Here is a 16,586-nt window from a genome sequence, read left to right as displayed (position 1 = left end):
CAAGTATGTGTATTAACTTCAAATATATGTGTATTAATGGAGAGGTTCACAGCTCATAACAATCATAAACTATTCAATTTTTTTTTGCAGAAGTTGATAACAGAGTTGGATACATTTGCTGCCTTTGTGAGAAGGATCTTGCATATCCACCAATGCCACCAGAGATAGAGTTGGAGTTCCAAAGATTTCCAGATGCAGCCATTCTTCCATGTGGCCATACATTCCATTTGCAGTGCTTGGAGCTGGCTGTGCATGAAGAGGAGTTGAAAGATCCTACATGCTTTATATGTCTGCCTGAAGAGTGAAGAACTTGGAGAATCTTCTGGAGTCTCTCATTATTATTATTATTTTGTCACAGATAAATCTAAATATAAACATTGAACAAAATACTGAGTCTCTTAGGAAATACAACAAGACAAAACAGAAGGATGATGTAATAGGAGCTAATTAAATATTTTTATGGAAATTTTCAATTGAAATTAATTATCTTGTTCATTAAATAAATTTCTGTGCTTAATCGGTAATACATGTGAATTAATGATCATAAACTCTGAACCTGGCTTTATGCGGCTCAACCAAGTGCATTTATTTTATATTTAATATATAATTAACATATCTTATTAAAATTATAATATTATATTATAAAATCAAATAATATTTTAATCTAATGTCTATATCCATAATTTATATTTTTCATCAAACAGCTAATAATAACCTACCAAATACTATACTTAATTATAACAGTTTAATCAAATAGAACCTAAATAAAAACTGGCAATCCAATAGAGCTCCACTTTGATTTTTGCAACTGTCTAATTTTCTCAAGTTACTTGGAATTCCAGCCAATCAATGGAAAATTATTTTGATGTCGGTTAATAATGCCCCCAGCACCACCACTATGAATTTATGTTCTTATTTGTTAAAATTTTCAATTGCTTGAGATTGAGAATTTGTCCAGTCATACTGGCCATAAGATTACTTGACGTCCGGCAATGAAAAACAGGGAAATGGTCACAAACTTTCCAGGATCCGGCTGTAAACTTCCACAACCGCTCAACATTCATCCCAAGAGCATCAGCTCCAAATAGGAATAGGATCAGAACTTTAGCAGTCCAAACAAACAGCACAAGAATAAACCTAACATCACTAATTGAGGACATGTTTGTAGAGTTATAAGGGTAACATGCATTTCATGCAGAAATGAATAAACCTAACATCACTACTTGAGATTTTTACACAGGATATTTACAGGGATTCTTCATCAAAACAAATTTCTGAATCCCACTTCTTCCCCAAGTTTCAAAGTAATGCAAGCATCTTCTCAGAAACATAAGATAATATTAAACAGCCAGCAAATCTGCATTTAACAAAAGGGAGAGGAAGAGAGGGAGTGAAAGAAATTCACTACATAGCTTCATTTTTGCCAAATAGGCGACAACCTTATCTGGCTTGACTCTCGCCGTCTTCTTCAGAAATGTTAAACAAGAACTTCGGAAGAGATGCAATACGCGGGAGATGAAGCAGCAGATCCCCAAAGGAGTCTTTTCGTGACATGCCTGGCACTTGCTTGCTGCCAGATACATCCTTCGTATTCAATTCAGGGTCCTTGATACCACCTTTATTTTTGTTCTCATTCAGTGATTCATAAGTGTTGTTTAGTTGAACCCCTTTTCCATTATCAGATTCTCCAACGTAAATTTCCTCATTAGCCTGTGAGTTCTGGGATGAGGCAGGGTCCTTCTGCAAGAGACAACACAGAGAATTGACCCTAGCCATGAGCCTTTTCTCATCCGAGGATGTCGTTAGTTGGTTGTCGCTGAGGAGGTATTGGGCGATGTCCTCTAGTATGTTCTGGCCTTCTGATCCATCTGCCGATAGCGATGGATTACCAGAGGTGATTTGCTCTGAAATACAGTTCTCAATATGATTCATAAGATCACTCATTGACATAGACGGGTGCAGGCCAGGCACTTTGATCTGGTCCCAGTTTCTCAGTCCCTTTGAATCAACAGCTTCACAATTTCCATTCCCTTCAATTGCACGAGTATCCATCACTAGTTGAGAGGATAAATCGATGATCACTTTGGACTATAAGCATACTTGCAGTCACAATATCGATTCAATTTATACAAGCTACTACAGAACTTTCACAACATGGATAACATCAACACTCAAAACCCCAAGGAAAAGACGAGTAAAGAGTAAACCAAACAGAAATAAGGCACGCTCAACATAAAGCCAATGTTTTTCCTTTTAAATGCTCCTTTGACACAGTTTACTCTGGGACACGACCAGACAGTTCTTTAATAGAGTACCAATAAAGCAAATCACAATAAACCCTAGAGCATTAGATGTACATATAATTTACACTATATTACTTGATTGATGGTATCACACATTTCTTCATTTAGACACTCCCAAATATCTCCCAGGAGTTTCCTCACAAGAAAAAAGGAAAATACATAAAGATAAAAATATTATACTGCTTGGAACTAAAAATATTTCCACAGATTTTTGTGTAGAACTATTTTTCCACATATTTGGGGGGTGGGGTGTCGGGAGAACAGATCATAACTGATTAGTTTTGGACAGAAAATCATCTCAGGGAAGGCTGCTACTTTTACCCGAGGCCCAATGTCTCTCCAGCTAGACCCAAATAATATAAAACATTTTCTCTCCCATGCAATATTATGACATTCAAACTAAATCTGGACATATAGATTCATAAAGAAAATATAGCTAAAACAAAGCTAATCGTACCTGAGCTGGGGGAAGGAGCTTCTCGGGACATTTGCTCTGATGTTGTACCGGCATGATCTCCTATCTCTAAGGAAGATGAGTGAGCGGCAGATGGTGATGCTACTAGATCTTGGAAACCAGAAGCAGATGATGATGCTATACCCATCTCTACTTTATTAAAATCTTGACTTTTTGGGTCATCTGGATCCTCAAAAACAGATGTCCGCTGTTCAAAATACGGTGAATCCAAAATTATCTCTGGCTGACGACTTAAAAAGTTCAAACGCATGTCACACTGGATCAGCTTTTCAAAATGTTTATTCAACAGCCCTTGTGGGCATTGCAGAAAATGTTGCCTACAGAAGCATAGTAGTACACTCTATGTAAGTATCACTGCCTTACGGCTAGAAAATAGCCTATTTCTGCAACAAGGACTGAATCTTGAAGAACGTCCCATACAATAAATTTTAAATTCAATGTATCCCAAACTTGACTAAATAAATGACGTATATGAATACCAGGTAAATGAAAATTAAGTAGGAAAGGAGTAACTATTACAATTTTTTCTTCAGTTAAAAACAGACATAAGCAGCACAAAATTTTGACAATGAAGTTCATCAGAACAGCATTTCAAACGTAGGATACATTTAACAATAGCTCCATCCAGATAAAGTTCCTATCATACCAGAGAAGAAAATAAAGTAATTGGACCTGTGTATGCTAGCCTGTCCATTGGTAAAATCTGCTGTTGCCTGCCATAAGGTATGTTTTCTGGGCTGTGGATTAGTTTCCCTAAAGAAAAGAGGCTGTCTAGCCAACTGCATTTCACAATAGACTAGTGTTTTTAGTGACCCACAAACAAACCTGCACAAAACACACGTACACATGCATACAGAGAGAGTAAAAGTAGAGGGCTAGAGGCATTACCACAACAGTCAATGTCCCAGGTTCATTATCAGGGCAATTAGCTTTCAATGCCATAATATCGGACCACTGAATTTCTATCTTACTCTTAAGACCACCTTCAAGAACTTCCCAAACCAGCTTATGTTTCGCAAAGTAACACTTTGCCACCAACTCACCTTCATATCTTGACTTATACTGCCAACAATAGTAAGAATCCCACCAAGAATATAACATCAAAATCACCACTAGAAACAAAAATAATACATCAAAACATATAAAATCACATACCTCCCAGCTGCCAATCCTTAGAATAGACGCAGGAAAGTTTGAAGCTTTGAGTTTGTCAGTAGAACTCGAAGCGGTAGTGGTTTTATTACTACTCTCCTTCTTAATTACTGAGTTGTTATTAGTATTATCAGTCCCTTGTATTGTTCCTGGTGCTGAAGCACCACCTTGAGAAAGCCTCATTTGAATCAAGTCCAAAAGCGACGGGCTTTTTCTTAGCCGCAATCCTAAGGGACTAGGCTCATCCAGCGGATTATATTGCACCGGCGGAACAGGATATGCATTAGCACCCGCACCCCACTGCTAAGAAAATTATCAACACAAACAATTAATCAAAATTCTAAGCAACTGGCATCAATTACTAAGACACCCCTCAGGTTTTCCATAACACATATTTCACTCCCTGCTGTTTCAAAATAAGCAGATTTAGTCCCTAATATTGATAGCAACTCTACACTTTAGTCCTTGCTTATAAAGACCTAAATAAAATTTCATCAAACTTTAGTCCTTATCACTTGGAAGTTGACTATACTTTTAGTCCCTGAAAATGATAAAAATAATTGCAACTTAGTCCTCAACTCTTTATGTTGTACAACATTTTAGTCCCTCAAAATCATACATATTTTTATCAAAAATAATACTACGAACCTAAAAATGCAAATTCCGTTAACAGAAGGGATTAAATCGTACATTATGGCGAACCACAAAGGTGGGGATTTATAATTAACCCTAATTTATAACACAATTTATGAACCAACAAATAAGAAATCCCAAAGCAACCTTCACCATAGCATAAACCAATATTTTGCAGCCAACAAAAGAAATTTTTAGACAAGAAAAAGCCCACAGCTATTTAAGTTTTAATAATTTAAAATTTTGACAGAGCTTGATCTGATTAATTGAATTGCGCGGAATCGAGTTTACCTGTTGAACAGTTTGCGATTGCTTGGATCGCTTGTTGAGAGGACCGTGTTCTTCCTCTAAAGGATCCTCCACGATCTCTACTTTCACCGGCGCTCCCTTCGACGACGTCGTTTCCGTTTCTACCGGATTATTCCCTGATATCATTAACTGCACCATCGATTAACTAGACACTATTTCGATAATACCGGATCGAAAAGAGGAAAAAACAGAGATTCTTTTCACGAGAAGATTCAGAAACGAAACGGAACGACACAAAACCGATTTATTATTATTATTATTATTATTATTATTATTATTTTCTTTATTTGGAGATCGAGGAAATATCGGGTGTTATTAGATGATTGTATGTGAAAACCCTAGAAAAGAGGGGATGAGAGATTTTAACGGTGTGTTTTGACGGCGTGCACGTGTGAAATCAAGCGTCGATGAGGGACCGGCACGTGCTTGTTTTGGCTGTATTGGTTGAAATTACGGAAATGTTATTAGTTTGGAAGTCGAAACGAAAGGGTGGTATCGTCATTTACAATTGATGTAAAAAAGGAGCACGTGACGGCCGACACGTAAGAAGTAAGTGGATAAATTGCGGGGTCCATCGACTCTTTAAAATGACGGCGGTAGCTGGTTTACAGCGACACGTGCCGTACGATCCGGAGGTTGCTTGACAAGTATGGTTTCCTTGAGTTGACACGTAGACTTTGTGAATTGGATGATCTAGTAAAGCATCTTTGGCTGAATAAATAATTTTAAAAAACATTATTGATATTAACTTATATATCTATAATAATAATAATATAATATATTTAAAATAACTATTAACTAATATATTCAAGATATGATGTTGCATTAAATATAAAATTAAATAAAGTATATATAAAAATAAATTTTATGTTTTAATTTTAATTCAACAAGTGAACATATTGAAATTTCAAACTGAATCAAAATTGAGGTAATGTTGATTAAATTTAAAATTTTTAAATTTAGGTTTGAGTGTACTCTCATCCAGCTATGCGAATCTAAATTTTTACCTAAGTCTGACCTATCATGAGAAATGTATAATCTTTTATAATTTTCACAAACTGAATTTATTGAGTAGATTTCAAAAGAAATAATATTTTTAAAATCGTTCAAAAATAAGCAGATTTTTAGAAGTTTGAATTTTAACAGATTTAACATAAAAAAACAGGTTCAAAAATTTTCGAACAGACTTAAATGAACCGAATGGATATTCAAATCTATCAAGAGGTCTATTAACAAGTAATAAATGAAAAAATACATATGTATTTCAATCTATTAATTAAAAAATCTATAATTTACTCTAATTATTAAAAATTATAAGAAATTATTATTTATTGAATAATATGTTAGTCATATAAAAAATTATTAAATCTTATTAATTAATATAATTATTAATTTATTAAGTTTTATATATAAAGAATCTCAATTATATATTAATACCATTCATGAATAATATACATTTGTGTATATATAAAATACAGAATTGGAAACCTTATTTCCTTAACAAAAGAAATAATTAAAAATTTAATACAAAAACAAATGTAGTTAAATTTTAGTAGATCAAAAGAAAAAAAGAGAAGCTAGTTACAAATTCAGAAAGCAAAATTAAATTGGATGGATATTAATAAGTGTCGCTATTTTATTTTTCTTATTTACACCAAATTTCATTTTCTTTGTGGATAAAGTGGCACCACTCACTAAAAGCACACAAAATGATTAGGGATGTTGATTGGATTGGAGGCCAGTCTTTGTTGTATTCACACTTGGCAGCCTCTCGATATTTTCTCTTTTTTTTTTAAAAAAATTTAGTTTGCTAATGGAAAGATAATAATTATTATTTTGATTATAAAATTAAAATTATAAATATAATTTAATTATTTATTTAATATTTGATTTATAATAATCTTAAAAATAATAATAAAATTAATATTTTTAGATATTTTTAATATTTTTATATTTTATTTATATAATTGTATTAATAGAATATTTATTTATTAATATTATCTTTAAATTAATAATATCAATAAATTATTTTTCAAAATATTTACTTATTAACTCTAATATGATATAAATTAATACTCAATATAATAATAATTATTATTTTTTAAAATTAGAAATTATCATATAATTAAAAATTTATTTATTAATAAACATAATGTTATTTTTTATAATTATTGTTAAGGCCAGTTTAAATTGAATTTGTTAAACTGATTTTAATTTAATCAGAATTAAATGAGTTTATCTGATTTAATAAATGAAAGTATAAATAAGCCTTTTATTGAAAATAAAATATTTACTAATAAAATAGTGCTTATTTGTTAATATTTATAATTTTATTATAATAAATATGTTTACATATTTTATATCTATAATATGTAAATAATATAAAAATATATTATATTATTAATATTATATTTTACAAGTCAAGCTTTAGTTATTTAAACGAATTTTGCTAAATGAGTTGAGATAAAATAATAAGTTGAAATAATATTTTATCTTAGTTGAGTTTCGAATAACTCTTAAGAAAATAGCTTTCATTTAAATGAGAATGTAAGGAATGTATATATTCATCATTTTTAGAAGAAATATGAATATTTCATTAATAAAGATTAAGAAATACATCAAACATAAAAAATATATATAAGAAATTTCACTTTTAACAATCATCAGTCGTGTTGACGATTCTGCTGGAAAAATGTTCCATTTGGTGGCACTAAACTATATATCAACTTTACAAATGTATTTTAATGAACCTGATTGTTTGAATGTCAGATTTGATCTCTTTTTTCTCTCCACCACTCTTATAGAGAGAGAACTCAACACGCGCGTAATGAAAGATCATAAAACTTCTATAAAGTAGAACTCAAAACTCTCAGAATGAAAAACCACTAATATTTATTTATAAAATAAATTAATAATAAAGAAAAAGAAAAAAATCACTGTCGATCTAAAAGTGATCAATAATAAGCAAAAGAAAATAAAACTTTAATAATTGAATGTTTGTTTTTTATATATCTATCCTTAGAATGGGAATTTTGATTGGAATTGGTTAACATGTTTTGAATTGTGGACCATAATCTTCAGTAGGCCAAGTCTACAAATTAAGTTGCCCGATCATATGGCAAGTATTTGGATGTGTTTGAGTTAATGGAGTTGGCTCTTCCTCTCCTTATATTTAAGTTCGCCCTCTAATTTCTTAGAATGGGCTTTTTAAATGAGCTATGAATTTGAGTTCATAAACAAAGATTTTTCAATTAATGAAATGTTATGTAAAAGAAATTTGTTATTTCTAATGTGCATGCATGAATCTAAATGTCAACAAAAAAGAAGAGTCTTCTCTCTGACATGTAATGAATTGGGAATTTCCCAACTTGGCAATGTACATGAACCTAGCCAAATCATACTACTATACAAAAGGTCAATTGTGAAATGATGTTTTTGCAAAAAAAAAAAAAAAAAAAAATCTATATAATATATATATAAAAAGTATAAAGATTTAAATACTTTAGAATTAATCACTAATAATTTATTTTATTTTAGTTCTATATATAATTAATTTCATTTCTAATTTTAATAGAATTAATTAATTAATAATAATGATCAAATTCTAATCCTATCATAATTTATAATTCTATAAGAAATTAATGAATTACTATAATGAAATTTAAATAATTTAATATAAATTTTCATAAAAAATAAAGATAAAATATTTAAAAAAAAGTATAATATTTTTAATTTTATTTTATTAATATATTAATTCATGTGTTCAATATTATTATTATAAGACTTCATTAGTAGAATTATTGTAAGTGAATTACTTATGTGATTCTATCAAAATTTATTCATCTAAAATTTGCAAGATAATCTAAATTATCTAAGATTGCATCTGCTTTTCCTTAATTAGATCTTGTTCTATAGCTGATAGATAAGCATAATATGAACAACATACATATGCAAAAAGTTTTTGTGGTTGGAAGTAATTTAATGACATTAATATTCTCATACACATTCTTATTGAAGTTAATCTCTTTTACATGTCTTTTTATTTTATATCCTATAATTTTTTAATTTTATTGATATATTAATTTATGTGTTTATTATTATTATAATATTTTATTAGTAGAATTAACACAAGTGAATTATTTTAAGTGGTCAATATTTTTTGTTTATATATAAATTTATGTGAAGTCTATATTAAATTTGTAAAATATAAAATAACACATTAGCTCTTACTATATGACAAAGAAATTCATAAAATATTTAAATTTTTTTAATAAATATTATATTATATATTAATTTATCAAGTACCTTTATATTATGAAATTTATAGTAATAATTTATGCACGTAATTTATGTGACGAGCAATAATATTTAATGGAGAACAACCTGTTACTAGTTATTATTTCAAATTATAATGGTCGTCGTATATTTTGTGGAGAGAAAAACAAAAAGAAGAAGAAGAGTAAAAAGAGAAGAGAAACATAAAAAGAATAGAGAGAAAAGAGGCGAATAAGGGCTTTTAAGTAACGGTGTTAACTATCTGTTATATAGAGAGCTTAAAATATTTACCTTTTAATAATTTAAGGACTTAATTGCACTCAAAATTAGTTTAAGAGCAAATTCCCTTTTTACAGCAAAATTGGGGACAAAAATGGACCTTTTCCCCAGGACGAGAATATGAGCGCGAGTAATTTTTGTGAAGAGTGGGAGTCCTCTTGGTTCCGAAACCTCCTTTGAGTCATCTCTGTAGATTATTTGAAACTAATTCTTAACCTTTTTTATTATTACAATTTGAAACAAAGAAGCAACATAACTTCCCCCACTAGAGGAGAGTATGTTGTCCTTCTGCCATCCCCACCATCGGCCCCTTTTCCCTTTAACCTCTTATTATCACACTGCTGCATTGGCTGCCTGGATTCCCTACAACATGAGGTATATATGTTATACTTCAAACCACCTGAGAGAGGAGAAATCCAGAGTGCATGTCCTGGAGAAATTTCCTGATTGCCAGAATTTGTTGGTGTTGAGCTTGGGGCAGTGACGAACGCTGCTCTTCCGCCCACACACTATCTATCTCCTTCCTCATCTTTTGTATATTCTACCGAAGAAAAATTGCCCAACTCTTGAATCGCTACTGGCCAGCAGTTCCATTCTATTCTTATCTAATAATTATGCAAGTTCTACTCTAATCTTGCCACCAAAACTACTAATCTTCAATGAGATCCTTGGAAAATGCTTCTAGTTTAATACATCAATGGTAGTATAAAGCATAGCTGGTTTGGCATCGGTTATTAGGCCACTGACAAGTTCCAGATAGAACAAAATCAACATACATGCATTGAATTGCAAAATAAGAAAATATGGGTATGTGATATTCTTCATTCTCTCATTAGCCCTTTGGTTTAATGGTAAGTTCAATTTCAAAGCTGCCGACTGATTGTTGATTTGTTCTTGTCCTTGTCTCGACCAAGCAGTCAACCTGGTAAAATGCAATGTGTTAACGTTAGAGGGAGAAATTCTTAACTAGATTTAGTGACACCGCCTTATCTACAGACAAAAGGAAAAATGCTGGGGTTATTTCTCTAGTTAGGATTTTAAAAAATATTTATTATTTTATTTTCATAAAATTCCTTTTTTAGGGTAGTGTGAAAAAAATTCTCTATTTAAAGTGATTTTTGAAAGGATGGAACTCTCTCTTCACCGGTTAGATTAGCGCACAAATGGTTCTGTCCACTAGACCACCAGTAGACAAAGGCTATATTTTTAAGGAATTATGTAACATATTGATAAATTTCTTGGAATGAATTTTTTAGAATTCCATATTGGGTATTTTAAGAGTTTATTGTTAAATTTATTTAGAGTCTTTTCTTTATATAATTAATAATTCTAAGTATTATAAAATTTTTAAGTGATATGTTTAATTGTATATTATATCTTCTCTAATTATTAATATAAGTGGTTAAATTAAATAGTATAAAATTAAATTAGATAAGTAAAATTATTTTAAATTAATAAAATAATTTATTTAGACATTATTTAATGACATAATACATATATAATAGTATTCATATATATTAAAGACATTGGAAGGTGGATTATTCGATAAAAGAATTATTAACACAAAAATTCAAATTTGTTATGATAATATTAAAATGTTTGAGTTATATTGGATATCTATAATTATGTCTACAAATAGATTTCTTTATGTAAATAGAACTCAATTTCTAAAATCCTTTACATCTATAAATAGGTGTTACAATAAATAGAATGAGACAAAAAAAATTACTATTTTTTCTCTTTTTTATTTTTTTTTTCTTGTTTTTTAGTTTATAATATTCTTTATTCTTTTTATTGTTATTTATTTCACAATACGTTATCAGTAGGATTGTTTAAACAAAATTCAATAACTCAAGATATTATGGATCCTACTTAATCATTAGTAGAATTAAGAACAAATGATGTAAGTACTACCACGCAAACCATATTAAAAGTTAAAAAAATATTTTTCTCATTTAACAATGCAATAAACTTAGGTCAATACAATATCTGGTAGTAAAAGAATAATTGAAGACTTCGGAAGAGCAAATATATCACTATATGGAGGTATATATTTCTTTATTAAAAATGTATTATTTTCTTTAAAATCTCGTAGAAATTTATTGAGATTTAAAGATATTCGCCAAAATAGATATCATATTGAAACTACAAATATGAAAAATATAGAATATCTTTATATTACAATCCTCACAATGTGAAAGTAATGTGTATTGGAGAAATTACTTGTTTTCTCTTTTGGCTTATATTACACATATAAGTGTACTATTGAAACAAATATAGTAGTAAATTAGAAGTTTACTAATCCAAATATTTTTTTATTTGGCATAATCGATTAGGTTATTATGGATCAACAATGCAGCAAAAAATCACTGAAAGCTCTTATGGCCATCCATTAAAGAACTAGAAGATTCTTCAATTTAATGAATTCTCATGTTCAGCTTGCTCTCAAGGAAAGCTGATTATTAGGCCTTCACTGAGAAAAATTCAAAATGAATCACCTAGATTTCTAGAACCTATACAAGGTGATATTTGTGGACCAACTTATCCATCATATGGACCATTTAAATATTTTATGATGTTAATAGATGCATCAATAAGATGGTCACATGTATGTTTATTATCAACTCGAAATCTGGCATTTGTTAGATTACTTGCTCAAATAATTCGACTAAGAGCATAGTTTCTAAAATATACTATTAAGACAATTTGTCTTGATAATGTCGGTGAATTTACATCTAAGGCCTTTAATGATTATTGCATGTTAATTGGAATAACTGTTGAACATCCAGTAGTTCATGTTCATACTCAAAATGGTCTAGCATAATCTTTTATTAAATATCTCTAATTAATAGCTAGACCACTTTATGAAAACAAATCTCCTAATAATTGCTTAGGGACATGCAAATTTCCATGTAGCAACTATTATTCGCATTAGGCCAACTAGTTATCATAAATTTTCACCAATACAGTTGATCTCTGGCCATGAGCTAAATATTTCCCATTTGAAAATTTTTAAATGTGTTGTTTATGCAATTGACCCCTACATCGCACAAAAATGGGACCTTAGAGGAGATTGAGAATATATATTTGATATGAATCTCCATCTATAATTAAATATTTTGGGCCATTAATGGAAAATGTCTTTACTGCGAGATTTAATGATTGTCATTTTAATGAGGTTTTGTTTCCTAAGTTGGAGGGAGAGAACAAGCAATTAGAGAAACAAATTATTTGAAATGAGCCATCATTAAATCATCATGATCCTTATTCAAAATAATGTGAACTATAATTTCAAAGGATCATTCATTTGCAAAGTATAGCAGACTAATTGCCAAATGCATTTTGTGATCCAAAAAGAGTTACTAAATCTCATATACCAGATGCTCCAGCTAGAATTGATGTCCCAGTAGGACAACAAGTTAATATTATAGAAAATGAGTTCATAACATGCCAGAAGCATGGTAAGTCACCTGGTTCCAAGGATAAAAATCCAAAAAATAAAATGGAAAAGAATAAACCAACTGACAGTCATAAAATTGATGTTCCTGAAGAGTCTATAACAAAATACATAGAAGAATAAATAATCCCAGAAGAGGTTCAAGTGCCTGAAGATGATGAAAACAATGAGATATCAATAAACTATGTCACTTCAGGTAAAAGATGGAACTGAAGTGAAATTGTCGTCGACAATATATTTACATATGAAGTTACAATTGATTTTGCAAAAGAAAGTGAAGACATTGAACCTAAGTCCATCATTGAACATCGACAAAGAAGTGATTGGCCTAAATGGAAAGATGCAATCTAGGCAGAATTAAACTCATTAGAAAAATGTTAAGTCTTTGGACCCATTATTTTAATACATGATGATATTAAGCTAGTAGGCTATAAATGGGTTTCTCTGTATAAACGCAATGAGAAAAATGAGATTATGAGATACAAAGCACGACTTGTAGCACAAGGATTCTTGCAAAGACCTGGTATTGATTTATGAAGAAACTTATCCCCCAGTAGTGGATGCAATTACATTTAGATTTTTAATAAGCCTCGCAAGTTGAGAACAACTTCATATGTATCTTATGGATGTTGATATAGCTTATTTATATGGATCACTTGATAATGACATTTATATAAAAGTTCCTAAATGACTAAAAATGCCTGACATGTAGCTTAAAATCACGAGAAATATATTTAATTAAGTTACAAAAAATCCTTGTATTGATTGAAACAATCTGAAGAAATGTGATATAATCGTCTAAGTGAATATCTTTTGAATGAATGATATACTAATAATTCAATTTGTCCATATATTTAAGAAAATAAATTTTGGTTTTGCTATAATTGCAGTTTATATTGATGATTTAAACATCATTAGGACTCCTGAAGAGTTGACAGAAATGATAAATTATTTAAAAAATAAATTTGAAATGAAAGATTTGGAATTAACAAAATTTTATCTAGGCTTGTAGATCGAACACTTATTTGGAGGAATTTTTATTCATCAGTCAACTTATATTGAAAAGATATTGAAACGTTTTAATATAGATAAATCTCATCCAATGAGTTCTCATCATTTTCGTTCTCGGGAAGGTGGTGAAGAAATACTTAGTCCAGAAGTGTCATATCTTAGTGTTATTGGAGCACTAATGTATCTTGATAATTGTACAAGGCCTGATGTGGCCTTTCTTGTGAATTTGCTAGCAAGATATACTTCTTCACAAACTCGAAGATATTGGAATAGTGTGAAACAAGTTTTCCATTATTTACGTAGTACATCAGATATGGACTTATTTTATACATAAGACTCGAAATTAGAATTAATTGGATATGCAGATGCTGGATATTTATCTGATCCACATAAAGCTCAATCACAAACAGGTTACTTGTTTACATATGGTGGCACTACTATATCTTGGTGTTCTACTAAGTAAACTCTAACTGCCACATCATCTAATCTTGCTGAAATATCGTTAATGCACGAGGCTAGTAGAGAATGCATATAGTTGAGATCTATGATCCTCTTATCAAAGAAACATGTGATCTCCCATTTAATAAAGAAAGCCCAACAGTGCTATATGAAAATAATGATGCTTGTATTGCCCAACTCAAAGGAGGATATATTAAAGGAGATAGAACTAAGCAAATTTCATCAAAGTTCTTTTTCACTCACGAGCTTCAAAAGTAAGGTGTTTTAGATGTTCATCAAATTCGATCTATTGATAATTTGGCAGATTTGTTTACAAAAGCGCTCCTTGCAACAACATTTGAGAAGTTGGTGAACAAAAGTGGCATTCGCCGACTAAGAGATATTTGTTAGAAGTCATGTTTTCATGAGGGGGGGATTTTAATGCACTGTACTCTTTTTTTTTCTTACCTTAGGTTTTGTCCCATTTGGTTTTCCTACCAAAGGTTTTAACGAGTCAATATTATGGTGCAAACTTCTACATAAATAATATATTATTTTTCCTTCACTAAGACTTTTTCCCACGGGGTTTTCTTAGTAAGGTTTTAACGAGATATATTCATTGTAATAGACATTTAAGGGGAAATGTTATGATAATATTAAAGTGTTTAAGTTATATTGGATATCTATCATTATGTCTATATATATAGATTTTCTTATGTAAATAGAACTCAATTTTTGTAACCCTTTACACTTATAAATTGGTGTTATAATTAATGGAATGAAACTGAAAAATTTCAATAGAACGAGACTAAAAAATTATTTTCTTTATCTCTTTATTTTATTTGTTCTTGTTCTTAAGTCTATAATATTCTTTATTCTTCTTATTGTTATTTATTTCACAATAAACTGATAAATATTGTCTTTTTTTCTCTAAATTATTGAAGAGAATAATTTCTTTTTTTTTTTCTTGGCCAAAAGAAAAAAAACATTAGCATTAATTTGGCCAAAAGGCCCCATAAAATACAGAGTTCAACTGATACACACAGAGCTCTAAATTGAATATCATACGCACTAAAGGGCCTACAGCCTGAAATCTCTAGATGGGTAAATAAATAGGAAGAAACCCATTAAACAGATGGGCCAAAAGCCCTGAAATAACACGGCTCAAAGGCCTATATGAGGAAGAAAAGAATCTAATAGTCCTTGAGATGGTGATAGCTGAGCACTGGAGCCCTCTTCCATCTATACTGGTTTTACCGCCACCACCAGTAATCCGATGAGGGACAAGCTAATCAGACTAGAAAGATAAAGGATAACTCCCCTTCATCCACAGTTGAATATTTTCCGATCTGAAAACCAATACATCAGAAGAACTTGTACACCGCTCAACACAAGCATACAGCTCACTCCAGCAGCGTAAAGCCCTTCATCCATGGGTGAAGAGCAAACTAGTGATGCAACCATAGATGCCAAAGACCCAACTGTCTTTCCTCCCCCCTCCTACAATCGCCCTTAGGCAGCATCCCACAGGAAATACGCAGAACAAGGTTCCAACGGAGACGGAAAACCACCAAGACGAGCCTAAGGCAATCACCAAATAAGATCAATAAAAAGACTAGAAAAACTTACGAAACAAAAATATAAGAAAAATAACTAAACAACACACAAAACACAGCAGCAAAAATAAAGGGAAATCGATGAGGGGTTAACTTGTAGTGGCTAAAGCCATCGAAAGCCACTCCCTAAGTGCCAACCCCAAGTGTGGGTACTGAAAATTTCAGAGAATTTTTGAGATAGAAAGTTTTAGAGAGAGATATTCTCTGCGAGAACAATGATTTGTTATAGTAAAAAGAAATAAGAGAAAAGAAAAGGGATGAGAAAATGAAAGAAAGAAGAAAAAAGAGAGGTTATATATAGATGTCATTTACGGGTGCTATAGGGCATTGCAGCTAACTTTACTCATTCAACAATAAAAATTTCTTTAATATCATAGCCCCGTCCGGCATTCCTTTGGGCGAACAACCTGAATCGGACACCTTTCTTCTTCTCTTTTAAATCACTTTGACTATTCTAAAATTACTTTAAAATTGGAGATTTTTTTAAAATTTATTCTAAAATAAAAATTTATTTATTTTAAAAATCTTAAATTATATCAGTATTTTTTAAGTATAGTATTTAAATTAATTATTTTTTAATTATGATAGTCACTAATGTAAATGCTACATCTAATAATTAATGCTTCTGTCAACATATA

At 30.5% G+C, this 16,586-nt stretch overlaps 1 protein-coding gene and 1 long non-coding RNA gene across 4 annotated transcripts; both read right to left on the bottom strand.

Annotated features, from left to right (window-relative positions):
* Window positions 1-1,019: 1,019 nt before the first annotated feature.
* Window positions 1,020-5,205, bottom strand: LOC8265774. 3 transcript variants are annotated; one of them, XM_015724896.3, is made up of 6 exons: window positions 4,855-5,204; window positions 3,934-4,233; window positions 3,667-3,840; window positions 3,451-3,557; window positions 2,761-3,095; window positions 1,020-2,054 (listed from the first exon to the last, which is right to left on the bottom strand). In XM_015724896.3, the coding sequence occupies exons 1-6, from the start codon at window positions 5,008-5,010 to the stop codon at window positions 1,441-1,443; spliced, it is 1,686 nt and encodes a 561-aa protein (XP_015580382.1). In that variant the 5' UTR covers window positions 5,011-5,204; the 3' UTR covers window positions 1,020-1,440. The 3 variants fall into 3 exon arrangements, with proteins under 3 accessions (XP_015580382.1, XP_002528397.1, XP_015580381.1); XM_002528351.4 differs by having other exon boundaries at window positions 3,934-4,230; window positions 4,855-5,203; XM_015724895.3 differs by having other exon boundaries at window positions 1,020-2,030; window positions 3,667-4,233; window positions 4,855-5,205.
* Window positions 5,206-15,306: 10,101 nt separating this feature from the next.
* LOC112536338 lies at window positions 15,307-16,381 on the bottom strand. Its single transcript, XR_003080377.2, has 2 exons — window positions 16,043-16,381; window positions 15,307-15,913 (listed from the first exon to the last, which is right to left on the bottom strand). It is a non-coding gene; the product is annotated as an uncharacterized LOC112536338 (long non-coding RNA).
* Window positions 16,382-16,586: the final 205 nt, after the last annotated feature.

The sequence above is a fragment of the Ricinus communis genome, chromosome 3, assembly GCF_019578655.1.
Source record: "Ricinus communis isolate WT05 ecotype wild-type chromosome 3, ASM1957865v1, whole genome shotgun sequence".
NCBI classification, from domain to species: Eukaryota; Viridiplantae; Streptophyta; class Magnoliopsida; order Malpighiales; family Euphorbiaceae; genus Ricinus; species Ricinus communis.
This window is presented reverse-complemented; position numbering and strand designations above follow the sequence as displayed.

What these genes read in the sequence shown, in the direction of transcription:
- LOC8265774 (XM_015724895.3), bottom strand. Translation starts at nt 5,010, where the DNA reads ATGGTGCAGTTAATGATATCAGGGAATAATCCGGTAGAAACGGAAACG. An exon ending in GGACAGGCTAGCATACACAG is followed by an intron (nt 3,096 to 3,450) that starts GTCCAATTACTT and finishes ATGCTTCTGTAG; the next exon opens with GCAACATTTTCTGCAATGCC. An exon ending in AGCTCCTTCCCCCAGCTCAG is followed by an intron (nt 2,031 to 2,760) that starts GTACGATTAGCT and finishes GTGCAATTGAAG; the next exon opens with GGAATGGAAATTGTGAAGCT.